The 25257-nt window shown below is 42.4% G+C and overlaps 1 protein-coding gene across 1 annotated transcript in view; it reads left to right on the forward strand.

The window, feature by feature from the left end:
* Positions 1-25257, forward strand: part of ANOS1 (anosmin 1) — a 479614-nt gene that overhangs the window by 322190 nt on the left and 132167 nt on the right. The window contains exon 6 of the mRNA XM_086934322.1: positions 2723-2852. Within this exon, the coding sequence (XP_086790448.1) occupies positions 2723-2852 (130 nt within the window). The remainder of the gene's footprint in view (positions 1-2722; positions 2853-25257) is intronic.

The following is a 25257-nucleotide window of genomic DNA, read 5'->3' on the forward strand; positions in this document are numbered from 1 at the left end:
AAATGTGGCAGGCTAATTGTATCTCTGCCTTCTTTTGTTTCTTATTCCTATGAAAAGTGCTGGTATTTTGAGGGAGTAACTTTGCCTTATAAAGAACTAAAGAGAACTAAGACAGCTGCATGGAAACTGGCAGCATTGTTTTTCCTATGGGTGTAAATCTGCATACATACATTTAAAGCACATGTAATCTATGGCCACTTTAACAAAACTAACAGAAAGCAGAAGCTTGCTGAGAAGATTTATATAAGATGTAAATACAATAATGTTTCTATAGTTAATTTTATGATGAACAGAGTAGCAGAAAAGATTAAACTAGTAAGAGTAGCAGTTATTACACAGCTACGTTTTCATGTTTCCTACATGTAAGATGTTTCACAGTGTGGTATATGTACTCTGAAAGTTTATTCCATACTGCGGGTGCAAGTACAGAGAAGGTTCAACCACATTTTCAGGCCTATGAAAGTGGGAACTTTGAAGAAGAGCTTGAGTTACAGATTATTTTTGAAGGTTTTTTTTTAGAAAAAAGTACATATTTCATTGATCGAATGTGCCACATTACATAGGTTCATAAAGACGAATTAGGAAAAGGCAAATCGTAAAATGAAACTAATAGAGCGGTTAGAGGTACAAGCATATGGGCCTGTATAATAGGGCTGTCTCCTGTATTTTTAATACATTTGGAACTAGGGCAAAAAGGTATTTCGACAGTGGCCAATGCAAAGAGTTTGTATAATGAAATCATGCACAATTTGGAGCTGGTACTAATGACTTACATCCAGCTGATGTAAAGCAAACAATGAATTTTCAGTTCCTTCATTGGAAAAAAATAGATGCAATGGCTGACACCTTAGGGCTGATTGATACCTTTCTATCAGAATTACACTTCAAAGTATTACTGCTTTTATTGGCCTTACGGAAATTTCTTGCCATTGTAAGTAGACTGCCTAAATCAAAAGATTCTAAATGAGATCCACAAATTCTCATTTTTTTCCTAGTCCACTTTGAGCTACCGTTCCATCGTTTAATTGCCTAGCTCTAACTTGTAAGAATTATATTTTTGCATCAGTCCGCACATTACCATCCAAATTTACTATGATATGGCTTAAGTCTGTATGTGCTCCACAGCTACACTTGATGGAAAAGAGGCTCAACTTTAACTTTGAACAGTGAGGATTCAGGAGATAAATGACACAGCAGTTGGTTTTAAAATAACAAAAACAATCCAAAATCCTACCACCTATCCCAATATCCAGGAGGTAACCCAGGTGACTAGTAGGCCGATAGTGTCAAATGCTGCTATGCATAACGTACTACACTAAATTTTGAAGAAATACGCTTCAAGCATGAACATATTGAAGACAACCTCTAAAAAAGAATTATAAAACTAGCACCACAAGGGCCATAAGAACATAAAAAAGGCAGTGATATCAAAATGAAAGCATCATGAACTTTTGGAGGTACACAAATTAAATAGAATTTGGCCTACAATGCTTCAGTATGCTGATTGCATCGTGTATGGATCCTCTCCAAATTTCTCTGAGGTTTTCACTCTGCCTTTACTCAGTATAACCGCAGATATGCTAACAAAATATCTCCACCTGGAGGGTTCCTGATAATGGTTCATTACTTTCTTACTACTTTCAAGAAACGAGCTCAGCAAATTATGGCCCTCAAATTTAGGGAGATCTTTGTGAATCTGTGCTAAAACCTATCAGTGCTTTCAAAGTAACGCAACTGTTACAACCTGAGTTTGTACGTCTTCTTTCTTTATGGACAAAGTTAGGGGCATATTATCAAGAATGGCGTTAAAAATTATCACTGCTTTAGCGGCAGAAAACTGCAGCTAAAGCAGCGATAATGGGCTTGATAATATGCCCCTAAAAAATTCCAATAGAAGCCCATGTTCTGGTGTGAACATGGGGTTCTATTGGACTTCTCCAGGGAATATTATCAAGACCAGTATCGCTGCTTTAGCAGCAGTTTTCTGCCGCTAAAGGGGCGATAATTTTAATGCCGCTCTTGGTAATATGCCCCTGAATCTTCTTGTAAGGCATTGTACACGTTTATAATAAAGCTGGGGTGTGGTACGGAAGGCCTGAAACCAACTTCAAGCATTGTTTTACCTCCATGTTGCACATCAGCAGGCCCTAACATATAAACCAGCTGCCTTGATAGCACAATCAGTGATTCTGCATGTTCTAGTCCTGCATCCACTAAGTATTGAAGGGCAGTTCCCATTTACATCATTACACAAAATCGAAAGCTTCCGATGTACCACACATTTCACTAGTGTTTTTCTACTAAGACAGTAATGCTTTCTGGATTTTAGTTAGAATTTTACATTGTGTGTTTTTAATTTTATAAAAAAAAATCGGTGTAAATTTTAATGATTGAAACACACCGTGTTTAAATTAAAACTGGTTTTAGATTTTGCATTACAGAGACAGTGTGTTTCAACTGTGCGTGAGTTACATTGTAATAATTTTAATTAATCGAACAATAACATCTGTTATTTTTATTGTTAGTATTTATGTTATTGTTATAGTCAGTATAATAATTATTTTTGTTGTTGTGTTGTTGTTGTGAGATTTTAGATTTGAAAGACATTCTGTGCCTAATGGTAAGCTGAAACCATCATGGCAAGCTAAACAGACGTGTCTGCTTTTTACGCATTCTGTAACCTAAACATAATGTACATATCGCGTGGTCCTTTTCCCTGCAGAGCACAGACGAGAGGGTGCAGGTGCCTGACGTCAGAGCCAGCAGGTGGTACCAGTTCCGGGTGGCGGCTGTTAATGTGCATGGAACGAGGGGCTTTACCGCGCCGAGTAAACACTTCCGCTCCTCAAAAGGTTGGTGTTCTTTTCCCTACAGCTGACAATCATCTCGCACTCGGCCGCACATGGCTCGCAACTTGCTCCTGTGAATATTTAATAGATACAGGTTTCCAGCAGTTAGCCTCTCGCATCAGGGGAGGGCCCTGGCCGCGTTTGAAGTCTGCCCACTCCACTTATAGGTTAAAGATGCGCCAATTATTTTACATGCACGTGCTCTGGGCCTCAAGGAAGCCGCTCTCAATTGGTTCGAACACACGTGGGGCCTGGCTTTTTAATGCCTTTCTTTCACCTCACAGAAGAAGTGCAAACATGCACACACTACCACACACGTGCACATGCTCGCTAGCACAAACTCTCTCACCTTTATTGCTAATACTCCCTGAACAGCAAACACGTGTAGTTTGCAAAGTAAAACTAGGTTGCTACAAAACTTCTGTTTGTTTTACAGGCAACGGGTTGCATTGCCAAAACCTATGGGCCTTTTTAAGAGTTTTGCAGACCGACAATGAATCAAAACATCGGAGATAACCCGTCCGCCGTATTACAAGTGCCATCTGCTATAATGCAGCTTTTGCGACAGAGTACCCTGTCCGCCAATTTCTAAATATGTACCTATATCTCAGCCACGGCCGGCAGTGGGAGTACCTGTGACGTGGGGACGGGCAGGGTGGGGGGTAGTAATTTATGGATTACGGAGTTTTACAGGTAAGTAAACATTTAAATAAATAAAACGAATTTTGTTGCGCGCACTGCATCGCATTTGGGGATGCAGTGCACTCAACTAAATTAGTTTTATTTATTTAAATGTTTACTTACCTGGGAAGCTCCGTAATCCATACATTACTACCCCCCACCCTGCCCCTCCCCCTCCCCACGTCACCGCCCTGCAGGTACTCCCACTGCCGTCCGCGGCTGCTATATCTTCTGAATCATCATGGTGGTCATGCAGCTATGGCATCTCAAGAGTTAAATATAGTAATAGTGGATAGTTAATGCACCTCTGCACCTTGACATATGCCTACTACATACTGAAAGTGCAAAAATGCTGCTTTGACTGCCCATGAGAATGAAACGTGGAAGTAGTGACGCAACACATGGCACTCTTTTGAGAAATGTATTGCACTTATGAAGTCGTTTTAATTTGTCATTTCAGGAAAAAGTACAAGAAAGCATAACTTTTTTGTAAGAAAGAAACCTATTTGTAATAATTGAATGTTTAGAAAGCTTCTGGAACATATCATCATAAAATAGAGGTTTTGTGAGTTAGTGGCAATTTCCATAGCCTTACTGCGGATTTTCGTCCCTTTAACTTCCATTGTATTATTTTTCCCTCACAGATTTTCTTTCCAAATAATATTTTTTAAGGTCTCCATATGAAATCCGGTAGAGTACATTCTTCACAACGTTAGAAACATACCGATGTCACATAAAAATCACAATACAAAGGTTTTGGCAATAAAGACATGCTAAAAATTAAGTTAGAAAAATCCTAGATCTTTGTTAATAATCTCTGGGAACAATTCTTGAGTCTGGTGTAGGGCTTTCGGGTAATATCATGCGATTTACACAGTTCAAGGCAATGTGCCCAACAACGTTAATGGATATTTTCAGATTACACGATTACAAACACACACGTGTGTATGCACGTGCAACCGGTCACATTTATTTTGAGATAAATGTCCATGCAGATTTAATTTATACCACTAGAATTACACAATTGTGATGACAGTAACAGATCAAAAAGTACTTTAATATTATCCATATATATTTTTTTGCTCCCTATAAATGTTATTCTCTATACTTCCTATCAGCCTCATAGTTCAGCCGTTCGGCATCTTTTCAGAAGTATGAAGTACTATAAAAAATGCATTAACAATATAGCGTGATATACACAAGGTTAAATATAACTTGTTTGTTAAATCTTATCCTTCATTTGCTGTGAGTATTTCACACTGAGTGTGTTTGCAGTTTTTTTGTGTGTTTTCCACCACTTGTGATGTCCCATTTTGCCTTCTTGGGTTGTCACAATTTGAAGATCATTTATCTGATCACCTTTAGAAGAGTTTAAAGTGCTGCTCACATTTACATTATCTTATATGTCTCTTTCTGGGCTCAATCCTTTCCTCACAGGTACTAAACAGATTAATATATAATTTAGAGTCCTTGACTGTGAGAAAATGAATATTTACAAAATGTATATCTTAGGCTTTTACATGTTATAATGATTATTTCTATGAGTTTTTATGCTACCCTAAGGCTTCTTGAAATTAATGGTAGGCATCAAGAGTGAGAGTAAAGAAAGATCAGGATTGAGGAAAGGAGGAGACGGGAGGGGCAGAAAAAAAGGGCACACTCATACAGTGCTGTTTTCCAAAATGGGTGCAAGACATCATGACTGGGGTATTTCTGGCAGGCTGGCTACAGCGCCAGTTATGTTTTGTGGATTAATACATCCCATGTTCATATATTTGGGTGATAAGGAGGAGAAAACCATTTGTGGGTTTGGAGTCCAAGGGTGACTTATGAGTGAACCTGTGTATTGGATTGGAGCAAGATACCTGGTACAATAGAGTACTTTTGGTGGTTAAGAGGAAGATATGCAGGTATTGGGAGTGCTATTCTGTGTGTGCTTGGAGGCGTGGGTCAAGTGGCCGAGCATGGATGTGTGCTTGGAGGTTGACAGAATGCCAGTTGTAGGGTTTCCTTTGAGAGTAGGGGCATGGCAACAAGTGTAGGTTTATGTATTTATGGGAGCATGCAGGACACCAGGAATGGGTAGGTCTAGACAATGAATCCATATATTTAGGATTCCTCATTTCCAGTCCTAAACTTTTGCATACAAAACCTTCATTTTGGTGGTTGTAGTCTTGGTCGTCTAATGTTCATCTAATTGGGCCAGCGAACCTGAAAACAATTTACAGTCACATTAAAGACCAAGACTGTATAATTGATTTCCCAGTGATCCAAGCTATGATCATGGGCAGAGAGTGGAACCTATAATGGTTGAAGCTAGATTTTAGAATCAAATTTACCTTGCCAGATGATGCCCAGGAGTTTACATTTTATCCTCTGTGTTTCTGATGGCCAGGGAAGGAGTTTTAGGGATGCAAAAATGTGTTCTGATTTCTTTACATTAAAGCAGAGTCCTGTGGCTTGACTTTGTATGCTCTGTAACTTTGCAACCACTGTCTTGGGGACTCCGACACAAAAAGGGTTGAAGTAATCGAGTCTCAATACCACCAAAACCCTACTCGGTTGAATAGGGGGCAATGAAAGATTGTATTTAGTTATTATTTGGTGTCACAATTCTTATGCCTGTATGCTGGTGTTCCATACTGAGCTGAAAACATTAGTCGGGCATGTGTGGAGTTGTGGCTCCACCAGGATATTAGGGTTGGTTTGGGAAAGAGTAATTAATTAGATAAATAACCAGTGTGTTTGGTTTATTATAAAAGGTTGTTGCAAGGATCATTCAAATGTTATTCCAAACAAAAACTAAAAACCCTTGTATGTATGGCTGGGGTAGAGAGCCTGTGGTGTGAATAACTGGATCTGTATGCAGGTACCAACCAACAGTTGTTAACAAAAACTGTTAACGCATCTATAACTGCGGGAGGATGTAGTCTAATGGCTTGAGCAGTCGACATCGAAGCTGGGGAACTGGGTTCGAGTCTCTGCAAGGGACTTTGACCATCCTGTAATTCTGGGCAAAACACCCAGGGGCAGATTTACAATAAGTGGCGCATCCCTGCATATTAGCAGGGATGCGCCACTTATTGTGTGCCATGCCTCCGCCACCATTGATGCGCAGCATTTACAATGCGGTGCACAAATGGGCAAAAACGGCACAGATGCGTGACGCATCTGTGCCGTAAAGGCGGCGCATTGCTGGAGTTGGGTTGCAAGCGCGACGCAGCTCCAGCAAGGCTCTGGGGGGGCCCTATCTTGTTAATGCTGCGTCAATCCTTACGCCTGCTTCAAGCAGGCGCAGGGTTTTGACGCAGCATGGGCCCCAAAGTGACTGAGTGAAATCTTGTAGATTTCACTCAGCTTCTTTTAGGAGGCGTTCCTGCGCAGGAACGCCCCCCCCTCGCAGGAACGCCTCCTTCTGGCGCAGGGCTTTACAATGTGATGCATCTCCCAGATGCGTCACGTTGTAAGTACCCTGCACCATGGTGCATCTTTTGCGCCGCCGCTGCATCACAAAAGTGAAGCAACGGCGGCGTAAAAGGGGCGCAAGGGGCTTGTAAATCTGCCCCTAATCTCCCTGTGCCGAACAAAATTAATCTGTCTGTAAGGCAGCTGGTGCTCATGTAAATTGCTCTGATACTTTCGAGACAAGTTTGCGTTTTATAAAACTCTGGAAACAACATTCTATATAATTACAAGGACTATTGATTAATTGGCGTATTTTCTTGTATTATTGCACTGTTCCCTCACTTTGCCCCTCCTATTATCATTTGCCAAGAACTGAAGCTGTCCTTTATAATCTTTTATTTTTTAGGTAGTGACGTTATTTATTAAATGCCAATCTAGCGCTCAGAGGTAGCAAGCAATGTATGTTCTGATCCAGGCATGGGCGACCTTTGCATAACCTCAGAGAAGACAATGTGAGTAAATGCAGAAAAACATACTCACAAAAACGGGTGGGAGAGGGTGAGGCGAGAATGCTGTTGAATTTCCTTCTGAAGGTCATGAAGGAGAGGTTCCTGGCATACATGAAAGGGATAAAACCCCTGTACTGCATTTGTTTTCAATATCCGATCTTAATAGATTGATTAATAATTCCATATATAAAATACCACTGTCTTCCTGAATTAAGCTCTTTCCTTCTTCTGTAATCTATCCACCATTGTTTCCCTCAAAAACTAAGTAATCTCGCATGTGCAGCTTTTTGAAGGGGTCGCTCAAAACTAGCCTGCGGCGGCATGGTGATCCTATATAAAAACCTAATGAACAAATATATAAATTAGGCTGTGGAGTTCTTACAAAAATAAAAAAAAATAAGAGGTGGCCATTTTTGTAGAATGTTGCATTATACTGAAAAGTTAGATTTTTTCTCTGTTTAGACTTTTATATTCCTCGCTGTTTTGTTTTTTGGTTGGGTTTTTTTTAAAATATTTTGACTTCACTCTGTCTTGTGAAAGAATAACACCATCGGTTCTCGGCCCTCTACTGCCCGTAAGTTAACCTGCTGCTCATTAGCTTTGTTGGTTAGCATTCTCATAAAACTCAACAGTAAATTAAAACCTACGCCCGCAATACGTTTTGAAATCTGCGGCAGAGTAAACTAAACATTTGGCATACCACAAGAGAAGGAAAAAACTTCAGGCGTCAGTCTGAAGGTCGGGCTGACCAGAAAACATCATGTTTTAAGGGAACACAAAGCGCATTCCTCCTCAGTGCGGTCTGACACGGGACTGGATCCACCGAGCCCAAGGATGCCGGGTATGTTTGAGTCTTTATGGGGCAAATTCGTGTATGCCTAAGGTAACAGGTGCACCGCGTGCGGCACGCGGCGGGAGCTGCTGTACAAACAGCTCCACACACGGATAAACACACACGCAGTTGCTTCTGGGGTCACAAGACCAGTTAAAGAGAAGATGGTACGTTTCATTCCGACTTCTATTATTTTGGGAGCATGCCTCGGTAAAAGGCTATCCAGGGCCACAACACACAGACATTTGAATTTTGTTTGTATGGTTTGAAAAATAATGAAAAAACTTAACGACTGATCTGAGACTTTAGCATGGTATTTTACGATTAGTGGAATGTCCATACCGAAGTTGGCCTCTCTGCAGAATTACCTGTTAGGTGCAGAACTTCAATTAGAATTCTCATTTGAATTGGTGGTTTCTAATAGTAATCATTGTTTCTGATATGGAGACCAGCGTCTTGTTGTTAAGGGGCATTCAGGCGACACTTTTTTCAAGGATGGTCAAACTATCCTGGCCTAGTCAAGCATGTTGATTGGAACTCAAGCACTTTGAATTATGTGGCAATCCAGTTCCAAATTCTGTGGTAGGGTTGGCTGAATTATGTAGCATGGAAACGGAGAATTACGTGGTATGCACAGACGTGGGTCCCTTGCTCACTGTGACAGTGGATTGAAGCTAACCTGGCTGATGAGGGGGTAATACCCTGAAACCGGTCCCAGCATGCATGTTTCAGGTCCAGAGAGGGCCTGGTCTGGCACTTCGGGCTGGACTGTTCCCATGAGGAACACGGTCAAGACTGATTTGCATATGGTTGGCTCCAAACTGGTGTGGCATGGTGAGCAAAATAATAATGGGTTAAACCCAGATCTGTGACTGGGGGTGAGTGGTTGAAAAGTTTCAGCGTTCCGTCCATCATCTTCTTGTGTTTGCTTGTTATTTACAGCAGCATATGTTTTCTGGCCACATTTGATTGTGTTGTATTACTGATCTTTTAATCATTAAATATTTTGCTATTTTTTGATATTTTTGTTTGCTTTTATATGCATCTCACTATGTGCTCCAGACCGGTATTAAATTGTTCATTTGTGAAGTGCTTTGTCACCCACCGGTTTATGCTCATAAGTTATAGATCAATTGGTAAATAAATACATAATTCCCTGCTTGAGTATAGTAAGCCCCACAGCCAATTGAGCATTTACATGGCATCTTCCCTGGGGGTAACCAACTCCAATTCCATTTGGATGATTGTGAAAGGACTAGACATCCTCAAGAGTGGCTTTCTTCTATTTTGTGTAACTGTCTCCTTTCCGCCAATCACATTTTTATTTGTCTAAGATACCCTAAATCCACTGGGTATGCCAGCCAAATATGGTTCCGTGCTCACGGTGACACTGTACTCAGCATGCACCCCACTGATAAGGCCCAACATGCCTGAACTAATCTTGGGTTGCTTGTGTTTCTGTCTACAGATGAGTTGGCCTGGCGGTAAGGACTGGGCTGTTCTACCGGATCAGGAACAAGTTTGATTTGCACAAGGTTGGTCTCTGTGTAGACTGAGATGTTGGTGAACAATGGTGGACTGGAATGCAGCCTTGGCGAATTTCCAGGGGCTGCGATTAACTCTAACATTCCACCCTTTACTTCTTTATTTTTCTAATCCAAGCTGGGGTCCCGGAGGCAAGCATGGGGAGCACTGTTGGTGCATACACTTTAATAGTTAGTGGGACAGAAGCCTTTCTACAATGTTGAATTTAAATGGTTTAAAGCTCATCTCCCCAGTATATGAGCATCCCATCCATCCCAAAAGAACTCTCCTTATGTTCTAACTCCCATCTCTGTCCCAAGAGAAGATAAGGATTAACCTTTAAAGTGAAGTATCATTGACAAACTGGGTTCAGCTCTGCTTGATGTGTCCGAAAACAATGACCTTTGTACGTCCCCATCAACTTGTCAGCAATTCGACAAAACCTTCAGAGCACATCGGAGACCCATTAATGCTTAGTTCAACAAAGAGCCATCATCACCAATGACATTTTCAGGTGATTAATTTTAGAAAATGCAAAAGTTGGTTCACCATTAGAAACACTATTAAGGCCTTACATGCTATCATGTACAATTTATACTCATCCTTCATTAAGTACCACCCTAATTCGCACACATTTTCAAATACAACAGAAAACTTTCCTAACCATCACAATTATTTTCCAGTCATTCTTTTCTGGAAAGTATGAATAATCTAATTTCATCACAGCATTAATTTTGCATATAAAGGTTAACGGGAAAAATCTAGGTTCCATCTGAACATCAGTGCACTATTTCTTCATATTCGCAATACTCCTGTATTTTAGGGTAAAATACTTTCAGGTCTTTTAGAAAGGCAGTAAGTTGTAGACATCTATTTGGAGCTTAACAGTGAATGTTTTAAAAAACACACGTTAAAATCTTATAGGTTCACATTTCCCGTAATAATTATTTGGATGGGTCAGCAAATTCTGGTTTGTGGCCATAAAAGAACTACCCCAAGCTGAGACACTGGCTACACATTAAACAAGTGTGTGTGTCCAGTAAAACTAATTTGTATCTGTCCCAATGAAAAAATGGCTTTCATAACTCTTGTACCACAAAAAAACACCCACTTTAATCGCCGTGTTTACATATATACTTTATATCATACTGTCATATCGTCCGCGAGCTAGCCAGGGACAGTCATAGCATATCTTCTGAAATAGGTATTAAAATACCTTCAGAATTGCTGCCATCATATCAACGGGGTCACATCATGTACTAGAGGACTGCCAAAAACATCACTGGCTACTAACTATGCAGAGAATTTGCCAATTATATCCGGGCCCTGTGCTAATTTGACTTTCTATTTATGCCAGAATGTAGTCAAACGTATACGCTGGAAACTGTGGACGAAGGGCACTATGCTGTGATGCTTAAGATGGCAGGGGTGCTACACATTATGCACAGGTGCCACCCAGTGTATCAGGAAACTATTAAAATTCTCTGAGATAGTACAGAAAATGTAATGGTTCTGCCATGTCAACTTGTGGCGATTGTATGATAGAACAACACACGCATTCATCACGCATGCCTTTACAATGCGTCCACTACCACGCATGACCCACTACCACGCATCCCTTTACCATGCATACCATTGCATCACACATGCATCAGGACACATTGAAAGTACCATTACAATGCATACACTATCCACGCATACAACTTTCATGCAAACTTTTATAATTACATTTTTTTATCAGCAAAACTACCTAAAGCGCTTAACGTTTCACTCAGGCAAGCTCATCGGCTCCGTGCCAAGGTTACATTTTATGCTCTAAACCTGCACTTTCTCCCCTGTACTCCCCTCTCATTCCGATGCACCTCCCACATAGCCAGCACAGTGACATACCCAGCAGTTCCTGGTGTGTTCCACTATGCGCCATGGCCACACCCCGAGACCGTTAGTTTCTGGTTGATTTTCAGCAGTTGTAGTGTCCACGTAAGCGCAGCCTCGTTCTCAAGACTATGCTACTCTCATGAACTGCAAGTTTGCCAAGCCACCCTCTCCTCATTGCAGGTACTAAATTGTACGTGTTTGTCATTTCGCTTTGTTCTCCCGGTCCATGGGGCACATCCGCTGCAACACGGGCGATTACTGTAGTCTGCCCTCTATGTTCAACCTGTTTCAGCGTATTTGCATTGTGTCGCCTGGTGCACCAAACCAGGAGTGCAAACGCCGACCTCCGCCATCTTAGTAGTTTAACGCCGTCAATCTTGTGGGTCCTTGAAGCCCACAGTCCGTTTTAATGATGCCTCTGATCTTTTCAGACTTGGTCACGCCTCTACAACACTAACACTAATTTAAAGCACTTAAGCCACAGTCATGACGTGTGACAGTAACCGCGTGTAATCGTCACCACAAAGCCATTACCACGCATATGCCTTTGTCATGCGTGGGAAATGCATACTCGTGGTAAAAGCATGCTCGGTAAAGGCATGCGCGGTAAGGGCATATGCGTGGTAATTACTTTGTGGTGACGGTCACGCGTGAGTATTAATGCGTTGTAATGGCTTTTCCCTCTTGTGGCAGTGACGCATGTTGTGCCAGGGCTGTCAGCCCATTAAAGCCAGCACACTTGACCATTATGATGGTACATGCTCAATATTACTGCGTTCTCCTCAGGTTTCCATGTGGAGATGTGTTCATATGGTTCAATGCGGCATTGCTCTCCAATTTGCGAAAATGCTGCCCAGTAAGCCAGCTGGCCATGCTAGGTGTTTGCCCAATAATGCTCGGGGACTGAAAAATAGGACCTGGAGCAGATTAGTACTCGTTGGTGCTGCCCAATGTATGTGGCTTCCTCTTCACTGTGTCTCATGGTTCCTCGTCTCTCCCCTTATTCTCATGCCTTGGGCTCCACTTGCTGTAGTGAGGGCCTGGAGACACAACTGCGGCATGCTGCTCAATTACAGCCCAGACGTCAGAATGGAAAGGACAGAGGGGCTGGGGAGCCACCACTTGGTGGATCATTAAGTCGGAGGAAAAGAGAGACTATTCAGGCATTGCCCTGCTTCTGTGTGTTTAAAGTCCTTCTTTTATCTCTACAGTTGTAGGTATAAATACACAATGGAATGCCAATACATCGAATCACGACTGAAGCAATGCAGTCGCAGGTCTTTAATTCCACTGAGCACAATAGAGGCACTAGTTTAATGCAGCAGCTTCCCTCTCTCACTGTAGTGCACCACACAAGACTAAGGGGTTTATTAGGATGGTGGGTGATTCGCGACCGGTAGCGACCCACCGCAGAAAGCACCCCGCCAGATGGCCTTTTACCCTCACCACATTAGCATGGCAGGGGTACCGCGTCGGATGGTAAGCCTATCTGTCGCTTTTCACCGGTAGACAATCAACACGATTGCCTACCGGGCGGAAAAAGCCCATGATATGGTGGTGGTGCCTTGCATGCACCGCCATCCATATTATGATGTGTGCAGGAAAATGCCTTTCCATGGCGGAGACTCCACCATGGAAAGGCATGCGGTTTTTAGTTTGGGGGCCCGTTGTGGGCCCCCGGGGGTGGGGTGTAGTGGGCTGCACTTGGAGGTACCATGACATTGGCATGCAAAAGGTGGCAGGCACCGCCCGGTGCCTGTCACATTGTGCATGCCAATGCACAACATACATTTTCAACATTGTGGCGGGTGCTGCTTACAGCACCTCCCACCACAATGTTGAATATGCGGGATGCGACCGCCAGGGTGGTGGTCACATCCTAATCTGCGGTGAAGGACCGCAGCACCCCTGGTGGCCGGTCCCAGCACCGCTAGGGTGGCGGGCGGACTAAAGTCCGCCCGCCATCCTCATAGACGCCTAAGTAAGGATGACGGTGGCCGAAAGTACATTAATGGTGGGAAGCCGGTCCTGGCGGTCCAGCAGACCTCACGGCCCTCTGCCCTGCATGAAATATCAGAGCGCTAGCCTGGCTGGACCAGGGACAGACATTGATGGCACAAAAGCTGTGTAATATTTTTGAGAGTGCGGCACCCTCCTGTTATCTAATTACCACCTGCGCAGTACAATTTATAATGACTTTGGGTTCGTATGGTAACAACCTACTGGTTTTCATCTACCCAGCGCAGGCACAGCGCGTGCATAACTTGAAAGGGCAAAGCAGCAAACAGTGTGGTTTTCACAACACACATGTCCCAAATTGGAGGTGATTTCATGCATACATTACTACGTGTTAGTAAAACCAGAACAGACAGCCTTTCCCAGCAATAAACATTTCCCCCTCGTGGCCCTGTGGGAGCGGTGATTTTTACCATGCTTCGCAGCTGGCTTGTGTGTGATATGTTCTCCTGAGACCCGCATTTGATCTCCAAGAAGGCGCCTTGAAGGGGCTAACTGACTGAATTGGACACAGCCTCGGTAACCTTTTAAAAAGTCAGAGGTCAGTATGGTAAAAAAAAAAAAAAAATAGGATTGGCGGACAGCGCGACTGTCAACTTCCTAGCAGTGCAGGAAACGACGTCTTCAACCGTTATTCCACGTTTACTGTTTTCGGTATATTTATTGTTCACCTGCTAAATCCCACGGTGTAGTTCATCCCTGTTATATTTTTGTAATGTTATACAACCTCGTTATTTTTTGTAATACTATACATACAGTCGATTGAATTCATCTGCAGCAAATAAAACACGTTTTTAGCCCGTTCATCAGGCAGGCGTTATTAGGTGCCAAATTACATAAACTGCTAGAGATGTGCTAAATTACACGGAGGCGCTATATAACACAATATCGAATAAGGTAGGGGTGTTTTATTTTTATCCACGTCTTTTAGTGGTCCTAAGTGCTGCTTTGCAGATTTAAAAAAAAACACAATCTTAGCACTTTTTTCAGACAGGCACCACAGGCCGCATCCGGATCTCGTTCACCATCTGCGTCAGATGGGAGCTGTGCTCCTAGGGCCTCATTTATCAAAAGTGACGCATCGCTGCGTGAAAACAGCGATGCGTCACTTATCACTGCGCACTCCTTGCGACACCAGTGATGCGTCATATTTAATATATGACGCACCATGTCGCAAGGACTTACAGATACGTCCGTATTTCTGACGTATCTGTAAGCGCAAAAGTGACGCATTGCTGGAGTGTGTCACAAAAGTGGCGCAACTCCAGCAATGCGTCCTTTCACATGGGGAAAGCCTCATGTGAAAGGGCTTGCGTCAGTCTTACGCCTGCTGTGAGGCAGGCGCAAGATTTTGACGCAACAGCATCCTAAAAGTGACGCAGTGAAATCTCATAGATTTCACTGCGTCACTATTACGATGCTTTTTGCGGGAGAACGCCCCCTCTGCATACATAATACCTGACGCAGGTATAATGTGGCGCAGGGGTTTAAAAAGTGACGCATCTACCTAGATGCGTCACTTTTTAAATATGGCTCAACAAGGCGCATATTTTACGCCACTGGTGCGTCATCAAAAGTGACGCACTGGCGGCGCAAAACTGACGCAAGGGCTCATAAATAAGGGCCCTAGTTCTGAACACATTGCTGTGTTTGCCGTCCATGCGCTAATTTTGTTTATCCGTGAGTTGGCACGTGCTGCAGACGCCATGTTTGGAGCTTCTGAGCTGAATCGCGCAACTATTGAGTTAGTACATGCCATGTAAACAGCTCGATTAGTTTAAAAGAATGGATCCTCTAACTCTGTCTGACGTTTTCGAGGCGCTCTATTATTTATGAACCATTTTTTTCATACACTCCCCTATTTTCAAGATAGTCACACCTTGATTAGCATTTCAGTTTCTTACTTGGATGGATGTCTTTCTCCAGTACCAAGTTGTGCTACCCATGGGTTCCGTAGTGAATATCTCGTGTTCTCCCCCTGTATATTGATTGGGGGTAGTATCCTTTGTAACATTCTGGGGTAAGCACTGCAGGGTAGGAAAATGTTCAGAAGGAATACAAATGTTGCTACCAGGTGAGTGCCTGGATGCCTCTGGGTGCTTTGATCCTGTTGAAAACATTGAACATTAAATATAGCTTATACGATTTGCACAACCCTTAGGATCAATTCCCTCAATAGATGTGTAGGAGAAATGGTGGTATTTTAATTAGAATAAATTCCATTCTGCTTTTCATCTGAAAAATTATAATTGGACACCAAAATCGCCAAATCTAGACTAGGGGGTAGCTGCGTAGGTCCAGCAAAATCCAATGGTATTACTCAGCCCCTGCTCCAGAGGGGGGCGCTTACCATCCAGGTGGCCCCCAACCCTTCAATGGTGGCCATTCAGTCCAGGGTTAATGAATATCTGTGAGATATGGCACACTGAGGGACCCTTGATGCCAGTCTGCAGGGGAGGGGGGGGGGGGGGGGGGGGACACAAACATTTTGCATTAAGCACCTGGTAGAACCGTATCCTTTCCCAATTATCAGGATATCCGCACCTAATGAATTTACATGCAATTAATGTGAATATAAGTCATTTAGAAGATCAGTTGGAAAACCATGAGCTAAATTGAAAATACTGCACACCAACAAATCTCTGCTATTTGTACCACGCATTCGCAGAGCTAAATGGGGTGGCAGAGCTTTTTCCACTATAGCACCAAAAATGTGGAATGCTCTTCCTGTGGAAATTAAGGCCCTTTCCACTCCTCAGTCTTTCAGGAAAGCTCTGAAGACACGACTATTTGCCAAAGCTTATCTGTAATTTTGCTTCTGCCTTTTTGTGATTTATTTTTTTGATAGGCGCCTTGATGCCTTCGGGTTTTAGTTGCGCGTTATAAATTTTCTTTCATTCATTCATTCATTGTGCACTGAGGTGCATCAATTGAACAAAACCAGTGACTCATTAGTGACATAGCGTTTGTCATGGCTGAACTGACTTGCCAATCAGATCACTTGCACCCCCTTTGCATCACCCTTTAGGTGGCTTTGAGGTGTGGCTATTTGGACGAAGTAGGAACTACCACTATAGCTTACCTGAGCCCATTTCCAGAGGGACAATCATTCATTCTGTTGCCTGCTTACCTTTAATGGAGAACTCTGGTCAGGATTAATTGTGATAGCTCCAAATTGCATCTCTCGATTGATAGCGTTTCTTCATTGAGGAAATTGATAACTTGCACTACCTGATGAACCCTCCTGTGAAGGTCTCTCAGTTACCCATTCCCGGCGGTTGAAGTCTTTAGGAACTTTTGGAACAGAAGGGTATATGACGTCACTTGCTCGTGTAATTTCAGCTCTCTTCCTGAATAAGGTGGTATGGCTCACTGGGCCAGCTGTTCTTCCTGAAATTGCTCTTGCCGCATTTCCTTTGTGAATTGAGTTGAGTCCTTAATAAATATTTCACATTTTGTTTAAATTAAGATCTATTCATGACACATAATTTTCGGTAATATATACTGTTGAAAGCCCAATACTCGTGACATTTCGCTACATGTGGCCTATATTCAGAATAAATTTGAATATTTTTAAAAATGTCCACTGTTTTGTCATATGTAACAAGTAGCAATCTACGGGCATAAGCGCTCCAGTCTGCTTCTTTACAGTTGCTATTTCTTTTCAAATGCACACTCTTTTCAAACTGCCAGCGAACTGAAACGATACCCGGATGACTCTCCGAAACATCCTGTGTTGATTTAATCTTCAAGAGGGGCCCTTATCGTATGTGGTGTATTGTATGTCACTGCTGCACCGGGAGCTTAATTAGCACTTCAGGTCCCGGGGGGATCTTTCACTTCAGTCTTGGGTTAACCCTATTCGGCCTGCTTTAGTTGGATTGTCACAGATGCAGGGCATTCATTTTTTAGGTCAAGCCTAGGCAGCGCATGCGCTGTCTAGTGAGACATGCTGTATCTACTCTATGGGATATTTGGCACACCCATCGCTTGGCATTGGTTTCTTTGTGTGCCTTTCAAAATGGCTTACTTTAGAGTGGTGAATCTGTGTCATTTGTCCCTCCTTTTGGTGTGTTTGTCACGCCCATGGAGTCTGGTCCTGTTACATTATTTGGATAAGTTCACTTCTGGCCATTTTCTTAGTTTTGACACACACTTGTCTTAGTTCGTGTTTTAGGATGGTTGTATTTATTTGCTTTCCAAACATCATCACCCACTTCCCTTTCCTCTCTCTCGTCGCTAGCTTGTTGAAGTATGCAGACATTGATTTGTTTCAATAATGACAGTGCTTTCACTTCTGAGTGCTTCTAACATAAAAGCTAACTTTTTCAACCTTTGGTGTATAGTGACGATGTGGATATTAAGAACGTGTTTTCCTTATTCTACTTGCAAGATAAAGCGTAAAAGCAGCCTCTTGAAATTGGCAAACCTCTACCTCGACATTATGTAGAACATGATGTTTACATTAACCCTAGTACAAAGGGCTTTTTTCTTGTTTGATGCTAACGACAACTCCTTAAAGAACAATCCCATTAATAGGGGAGGCAGAGCTCCTAAATCATACATATCCAATGGCCGCCACTGTATTTTGTGGTTGGCACGATTTTCTGAAAAGGTTTGCTAGAACCACCTTTAATTGACAATATGCTGACTTGCTTTGCAGTTTGGTGCAACAAATATGCTGCTTTGTAAAATGTTCTAGCATTGCCTCCTCATTCAAGTATAGTGTTCCTCATTGCAGTCCTGGATTACACACACTGTCACCTTTCTGATATGCGCATGTTAAAATAATTGTACAGACCTGGTTGTGAACAGATCCACTGTCATGATGTGTTTTTGGGACAAGCGTAATTTTGTAATCGTCTATTAACGATCGTGCCTAACCTGGCTCCTATCGGTCAATGCGAGTTGCTTCCATGAAGTGTATAAGTGACCGCTGTATGTTCACAGACAACAAAATTAAAGCATTGCATTTCGTACTCAACACATTTCCATGGGCTTTGTGGCTTGACACTTCCTAAGGTTTGTCTGATTTTTAGATTTAAATATTGGTTTAATTCTCATGCCGCTTTTTAGTTACTGTGCAAATGTTATTTGTTCTTCTGCTGCTTATCTCTTGCGCCCGTGACAGTTTTCATAATTATGTCATAATGTTTTGCATAGCGGTGACAAGGCGTTGTGTGTGATCGTTATATTTAAGGTGTACATATAGTGTGGTGTTACCCGGATTCTCTCAGCCAGAAAAATTATGCCAGCGCTGTCATTGAGTGTTGTGATTGTTCTCAATTCTATATTGGATATTTTAATTTCTTACTAGCTTCCACTGCAAATTAAGATCTAATTGTGTTTAGAAAGTCATTTTAATAGATATTTGTGTAAAATCAATTAGCCTGCTATGCTACGTTAACAGAGCCTTGTAAAATACTGTATTGCCGGAGCTGAATGATTGTGCTTTTGGCTGTCGCATTTGCAGACTGCATGATATTTGTTTGAACTCAGACTCTTTTATGATGTGCCTTATGATTGGGGCCAGTGGAATTATGATATTGTGCAGCTGCTGAGATTTTTGCATAATTATAGATTTGCCGCATTTGCCACATAATCTATCATCTGCTGCAAATTCTGCAGATTTTATCAACACAAAATTTAGTTTCTCGCATAGACAGTTCAAAAGTTTCTAAAAATGTAATGACACGTGTTGCCGCTCAGTGGAAGGACCTTTGCAAAGCTAAACTGGTCACCATTCTATTGATATTTACAATATTTGGGAATTAAATTGGTACTAATGTAATACAATCAATGCCCAGAAAGTGTTACCAAGTTAAAAATGAGGACATAATGAAGTAATACTATTATAAATCAAAAATTGTGTGTATGACGGATGTGATATGAAAGATTAGAGGACAGTAGGACACTAGGTGAAAGGAGAGGTGTGTCAGGAAAGTCAGCTTGGGCTAAAAACATATGCCCAGTATATCCCCAAAGACATCATACATTATAAAAATGAATTCATGTTAATAATTGCAGAATTTTCATTATGAAATGTAGCCTTGGCTTGTTGAAGCTGATCGTTGTTGGCCCCTGTGAGATATACAAGGAACACTGGATGCCCGCCAGGACAAATACTGTTCAAGATTCTTAGTCACACATGACACTCCTACCTTGTGTGCATTTAGGTAAAAAAAAATACAAGATTTTGCTGGACAGATGTAAATGTTATCAAATTTTTTTGCAGTTTGTCCCAGACTTAGATCTGGTATTTACAAGTACAGTCCCCATCCCAAAACATTGTGTTGCCTTCTGTGTTGCTCCCGCCCTCCCAGCTCTGTTGCGTCTTCCGCTTCTCCCTGTCTGGCTTTTCCTTTTTAAACACCCCCGGCTCTACAACACCTTCCCTGGCTGCTCCCCACTCTGACATTGACTATTCTTAACACCCACTCCCCTCCCCCACCCCGCTCCTACATGAGTGCCCAGCCCCTCACCATCACCTTGGTTAAAGGAAACAAGCATTTGCAATGCAATAGGGCTCGCATTACTAAAGTTAGAGGTATTAGTATTGTAAATGACAAATTTTTTATTCATGTTTTTGTTTTGAAAATAGCTAAATTAATAACTTTGTCATTTACAATGCCAATAGTGTTAACTTTTGCAAACGTGACACCTATAGCATTTGTAATGCACTATGTGTTGTATTTACATGACTTAGATGTATTAATATTAAAAATAACAATGGGTTGTATTTTTTTCAATATTTAATACTTAAATAAAAGTTATTGTAATTTATAATGGCATTAGCTTAAACTTTCGCAAATAACTTTTTGGAAGATTATGTTTAGTTTATTTTATTGTGATGAAAATACAAGAACAGAAGTGAAATATTAAAAAATGTTTGTGACATTTGTAATAAAGTTTGAAACATTGAGAGAACATATTTGAATCAGTTGTTGAATGGTTGCACAGATTGATGCTGTGGTGGCTCTGAGTGATGCTGTGGCGTTCAGTGATGCTCTGGTAGCGCATAGTGATATTGTGGTGCCCCTGAGTGATGCTGTGGTGATGCGATGGATAGTGAGGGCGATAGATAGATAGATAGATAGAGAGAGGGCGAAATATAGATAGAGGGAGGGCGAAAGATAGATAGAGGGAGGGCGAAAGATAGATAGAGGGAGGGCGAAATATAGATAGAGGGAGGGCGAAAGATAGATAGATAGAGGGAGGGCGAAAGATAGATAGATAGAGGGAGGGCGAAAGATAGATAGATAGAGGCAGGGCAAAAGGGCGAGGGATGGAGTGTGGGCGAGGGATGGCGTGTGGGCGAGGGATGGCGTGTGGGGCGGGGAGGGATGGAGTGTAGGGCGGGGATGGATGGATGGATGGAGCGGGGATGTGGAGTTGAGCGGGGGTGTGGAGTTGAGCGGTGGTGTGGAGTTGAGCGGTGGTGTGGAGTTGAGCGGTGGTGTGGAGTTGAGTGGTGGTGTGGAGTTGAGTGGTGGTGTGGAGTTGAGCGGTGGTGTGGAGTTGAGCGGTGGTGTGGAGCCATAAAAGCACTTCTTCTATGGCAATAGGCGCAGGCTAACTATTATTGTGCGTGACGTGTTACCACGAAGGTAACAAATTTGAAATGTGGCTCAGCGTCAGGGCTGGATTAGTATATCATTGCGTCATATTGGGTATACAAATAAGCAGTACGGCATTTATTTTCATAGTTTTATAATGCACTAGTAACGGCAAATGAACTGTGTGCACATTACACACGTGTTTTTTAATATGGTGTGATAACGGCAAATGAACTGCGTGCACATTACGCACATGTGTTTTTAATATGGTGTGATAACGGCAAATAAACTGCGTGCACATTACGCACATGTGTTTTTTAATACCAGACGTATGCTGTGCTAGCAATTTAGCACAACATGCTCCTAACATATAGAGCAAAAGGGTTAAAGGCAACTTTATATACAAATGTTACTGAAGCGCTAGTAAAGGGAAATAAATCACCAATATGGCGCTAGCTGGACGCGCCACATTGACTGTCTCGATGTATTTAAAAAGAGCGAAAACTGAAGGGTAAGGCAACTTTATAGTCAAAATGCTATTAACAAAGCAAACTATAGGGCTCACCACAGAAAAGCTACATATAAAATGCTAAGAAACGGATAACTAGTAGATTATTGCAGCATTATGGGCATACAAATAAGCATTACAGCATTAATGTTATGGTTGATAAGGTGGGCACAAGGAAGGCCCTGATTACAACTAAAGGTTTAAAAATCGCCTCGTTCCTAAGCGAAAGGGAGTGCCAAAATAGCAAAATACAATTTATCTGAGTTTCTGAAAACACTTCTACAAGATCTATAAACACCATGGGGCTTATTTACAAGCCCCTAGCGCTAAAAAGTGATGGAAAAGTGGCGCAAGGGGCTTGTAAATCTGCCCCCATGTTCCGTTTAGCGCACCTTAGATTTGTGATGTTTATGCAGTAAGATTATTCTCTGACAGCCTCTCTGCTGCCTCTTGAGGCAGGTATGTACTAATTCAAATACCTAAAAGTAAAATGAATTAATTGACCTTCTATGCAGGAGTGAGCCCAGAAGTTGCATGTGTCTAACAGATTGCCTAACTTATACCTGAGATACTGATAGGGGAAGTTTGACTGACTGATTATTTGGTTTTTTTCTAATAGAATGTATGATGCGTTCTCCTCAAAAAGGGTTCCACAGTTCCCCTTCCAAACGCAGTAGCAGGTCGAAGAGTCAGTTTTTAAGAACATGAGCAAAGCGTAGCCCACAAACAGGGATCCCCGAAACTGGCTACCAAGCATGTAGTGCGTGTAAACTCTGTTTTAGTGGGTATGGAGAACTGAAAGTGCAGCTTTCTATTGCCTACGGATCCATGACAGAAAATACAAGCCAGGATGCTGGTCACAAGTGGAGCGTGTTCTTCTGATAGTGGTGTCAGAAAACCACTAAAGGGCTTCTGTGCCTGGATCTGAGGAAGTGTAGTTTAAAATAGTGCAGAAAGCTATTTCTGTGCCCGAGGACTCCTGCCGATAATGCTCCATCACCAGCAGGGGGTGCCTTTTCACCCGCAGTTACGTGCCTTGATCTTGGTTTGAATGGTTTTATATGTTTGCTCTTTCAAGTGCTTGCGTGCAAGGCTAACGCCCTTTTAAATAACCACGCAAGCAGTATTAATCGCTGGCTGATGCAAAGATCAGCAGACAGTCTGAAGGAAGAAAACAGGTTCCGATTGCGGCAGGGCCTACTTGGGATTTCATCATTCTAAAACAGATGAAATCTGGAGCAGTCTTTTTCTACACTAGATGTTCTTAAAGCTTTTGAAAAGTAGGTGACACTGGCTGACTTTAGGGTTTCCATGTTCAGCAGACTGACTGCTCAAGCGAACTTCAGAGGGCGCATTCATTATTGGGAGGATGCTCATGCGGCAGAAAGTGCACAGTCGGTGTGAGGAGGGTGCAAACTCTTCCTGAAGAGTGTACTCACTCTGGGACGATGCACGTGCTCTGTGGAGACGGCGCATACATACATTTGCTAGAGCCAGCCAGCTGTCTCGGAAGGTTGGCAGTGCGCGCAGTCTGGGCCAAGGGCACATGGTTGGTGCCGGTTGGTTATGGGCTGTGGTGAAGATGAATGGATGTTGAAATACTAAACGTCCCTCCCCGGTCTACTAGGCGTTTCCCCCCTCCGCTTGGACCACAGAGCACGCAAGTTCAGAGTAGTGCTGCTTCTGTTATGTGGCTACATGAAAGTCGGGAGCAGTCGGACCCCACTGAAAAAGTATAGGTGGTGAGACCCGTACTAGGGGATGGCAAATGCGTTTGCGCCCTCTTTAAGCATCATGTGCAACGTGCTGCAATGGTCACGCATTTTGTTATTAATTGTAATATTCATAGAAACAATAATAAAAAAACAAATAAAAAATAATGGCATTATTAATAACCGCAGCGAAAATAAGTAAGTGTGTTGAAAGAAAATATAGTAGTCCAATGGCATGGCAACACTAACATCAAATCGCTAGATAAATACAGAAAGTGACATTTTCCGTGGCTAAGATCGTAACCTTGAGGACACTGATTTAAGGCAATGTATTCTGTTTTTGTTAACTCTTTCTTGCCATCAGATTTCAACCAATAATTATCGTCCAACCCTGATACAATTCACCTTACACCATGGGGCAATTTATACCGAATCCGCAACGTATATTTAACTTGTTCAGAAAGCGAAAACATAATGATAGTAATGTTATTATAAAGCGCTTCGCAAGAGGGGTTCAAAGTACTGTACATGGCAATGGGGGTAGAGTGAGCTCCAACTTCAAATGAAAATCCGCGTGCACCTTTCTTACCGATTAGAAGCATTTCGGGAACCCGATTAGTGGGTGAAATCCATTCTCGCCCCTCACTCGGCAGAGTAAGGAGAAACTCTCAGATCCAATTAATGAAAGCACGAGCCGCGGGTTTACCCAATGTGCATGTCTGGCTGTGAGGCTATCGCATGCGTGTCTCCTTCCCAGGAGACAGCCCCTGGCCGCAGCGCTCGTTCGCGTGCGCGTGTCAGTTTGGAATCGCCTCCAAGGCGATGCGTGTGGCCAGGATTGTCTCCTGGGAAGGAGACACGGCCACAATAAGTTCTCGGCGGAGACGCGCTTCCGCGCGTTTCAGCCGAACCCTAAAAAATGCCCTGGATTGGTGGATCCTAAGCAAAGTTGATGGCGCCAGTGCTCACACTGCACTGCCTTTATTACATTTTCAGTGTTCTACTAAAGGTAGTACACAGTCCTGTCTCTGCTCTGCAACCCGCACTTTGACATAAGCTGCTCAGATTGGAAGACATGCGTTGTGCGGTGTATTCTGCGCATATAACACGTAGAAATTAATTCATATAATCTATTCACGTTAAGCCGCAATTAATGTTTATTTTAATTCCTCTTTTCCCTTGTTCTGTGCCATAAGCAGTGACTTGAAAAAACAGCATCACTTATGCCAGAAGCCGGCCTGCATCTGCCTGTCTGTGCCATAATCTGCTGCATATCACATGGCTTCACTACACACTAAACATGGTCTAAGATATACCTTTCTCCCATGCCTTGTTCATGTATTATGTTTCAGTCCATGCTCAGTAAAAAAAAAAAGTGGAGACTGTGGATGCTGTGATAACAGCAGCATCTCACCACACCTGGCCATTGACCATTTGAGAGTCTTTTTAGGTGGATTGGGAAGTTTTTGTTGTTATTTTGTTTGAAAATCCCTCTGATCTGGCTATGCCGGGTTTTGATCTGAGCCTCTGGGACAGCTTGCAGTAGAAGCAAAACACCTTTATATGCCCAGATTTGGTCTTGCAGGCATATTTGAAGCCTCATTTGCCCTTGTTTTTCCTCTTATACTTGACCATCCACACTTGACGAACGAAGCACATATTGCCAGTCGGTTTCCACATTTACATGCTCATTTCATACTGCCTCATGAGTCTTCATGAATCTATGTTGGCTATTTCTATTTCCTGATGTGCAATTATCTTTTAAAAAGTAAGATAATGAAGGTATG

The sequence above is a fragment of the Lissotriton vulgaris genome, chromosome 8 (genome assembly GCF_964263255.1).
Source record: "Lissotriton vulgaris chromosome 8, aLisVul1.2, whole genome shotgun sequence".
NCBI classification, from domain to species: Eukaryota; Metazoa; Chordata; class Amphibia; order Caudata; family Salamandridae; genus Lissotriton; species Lissotriton vulgaris.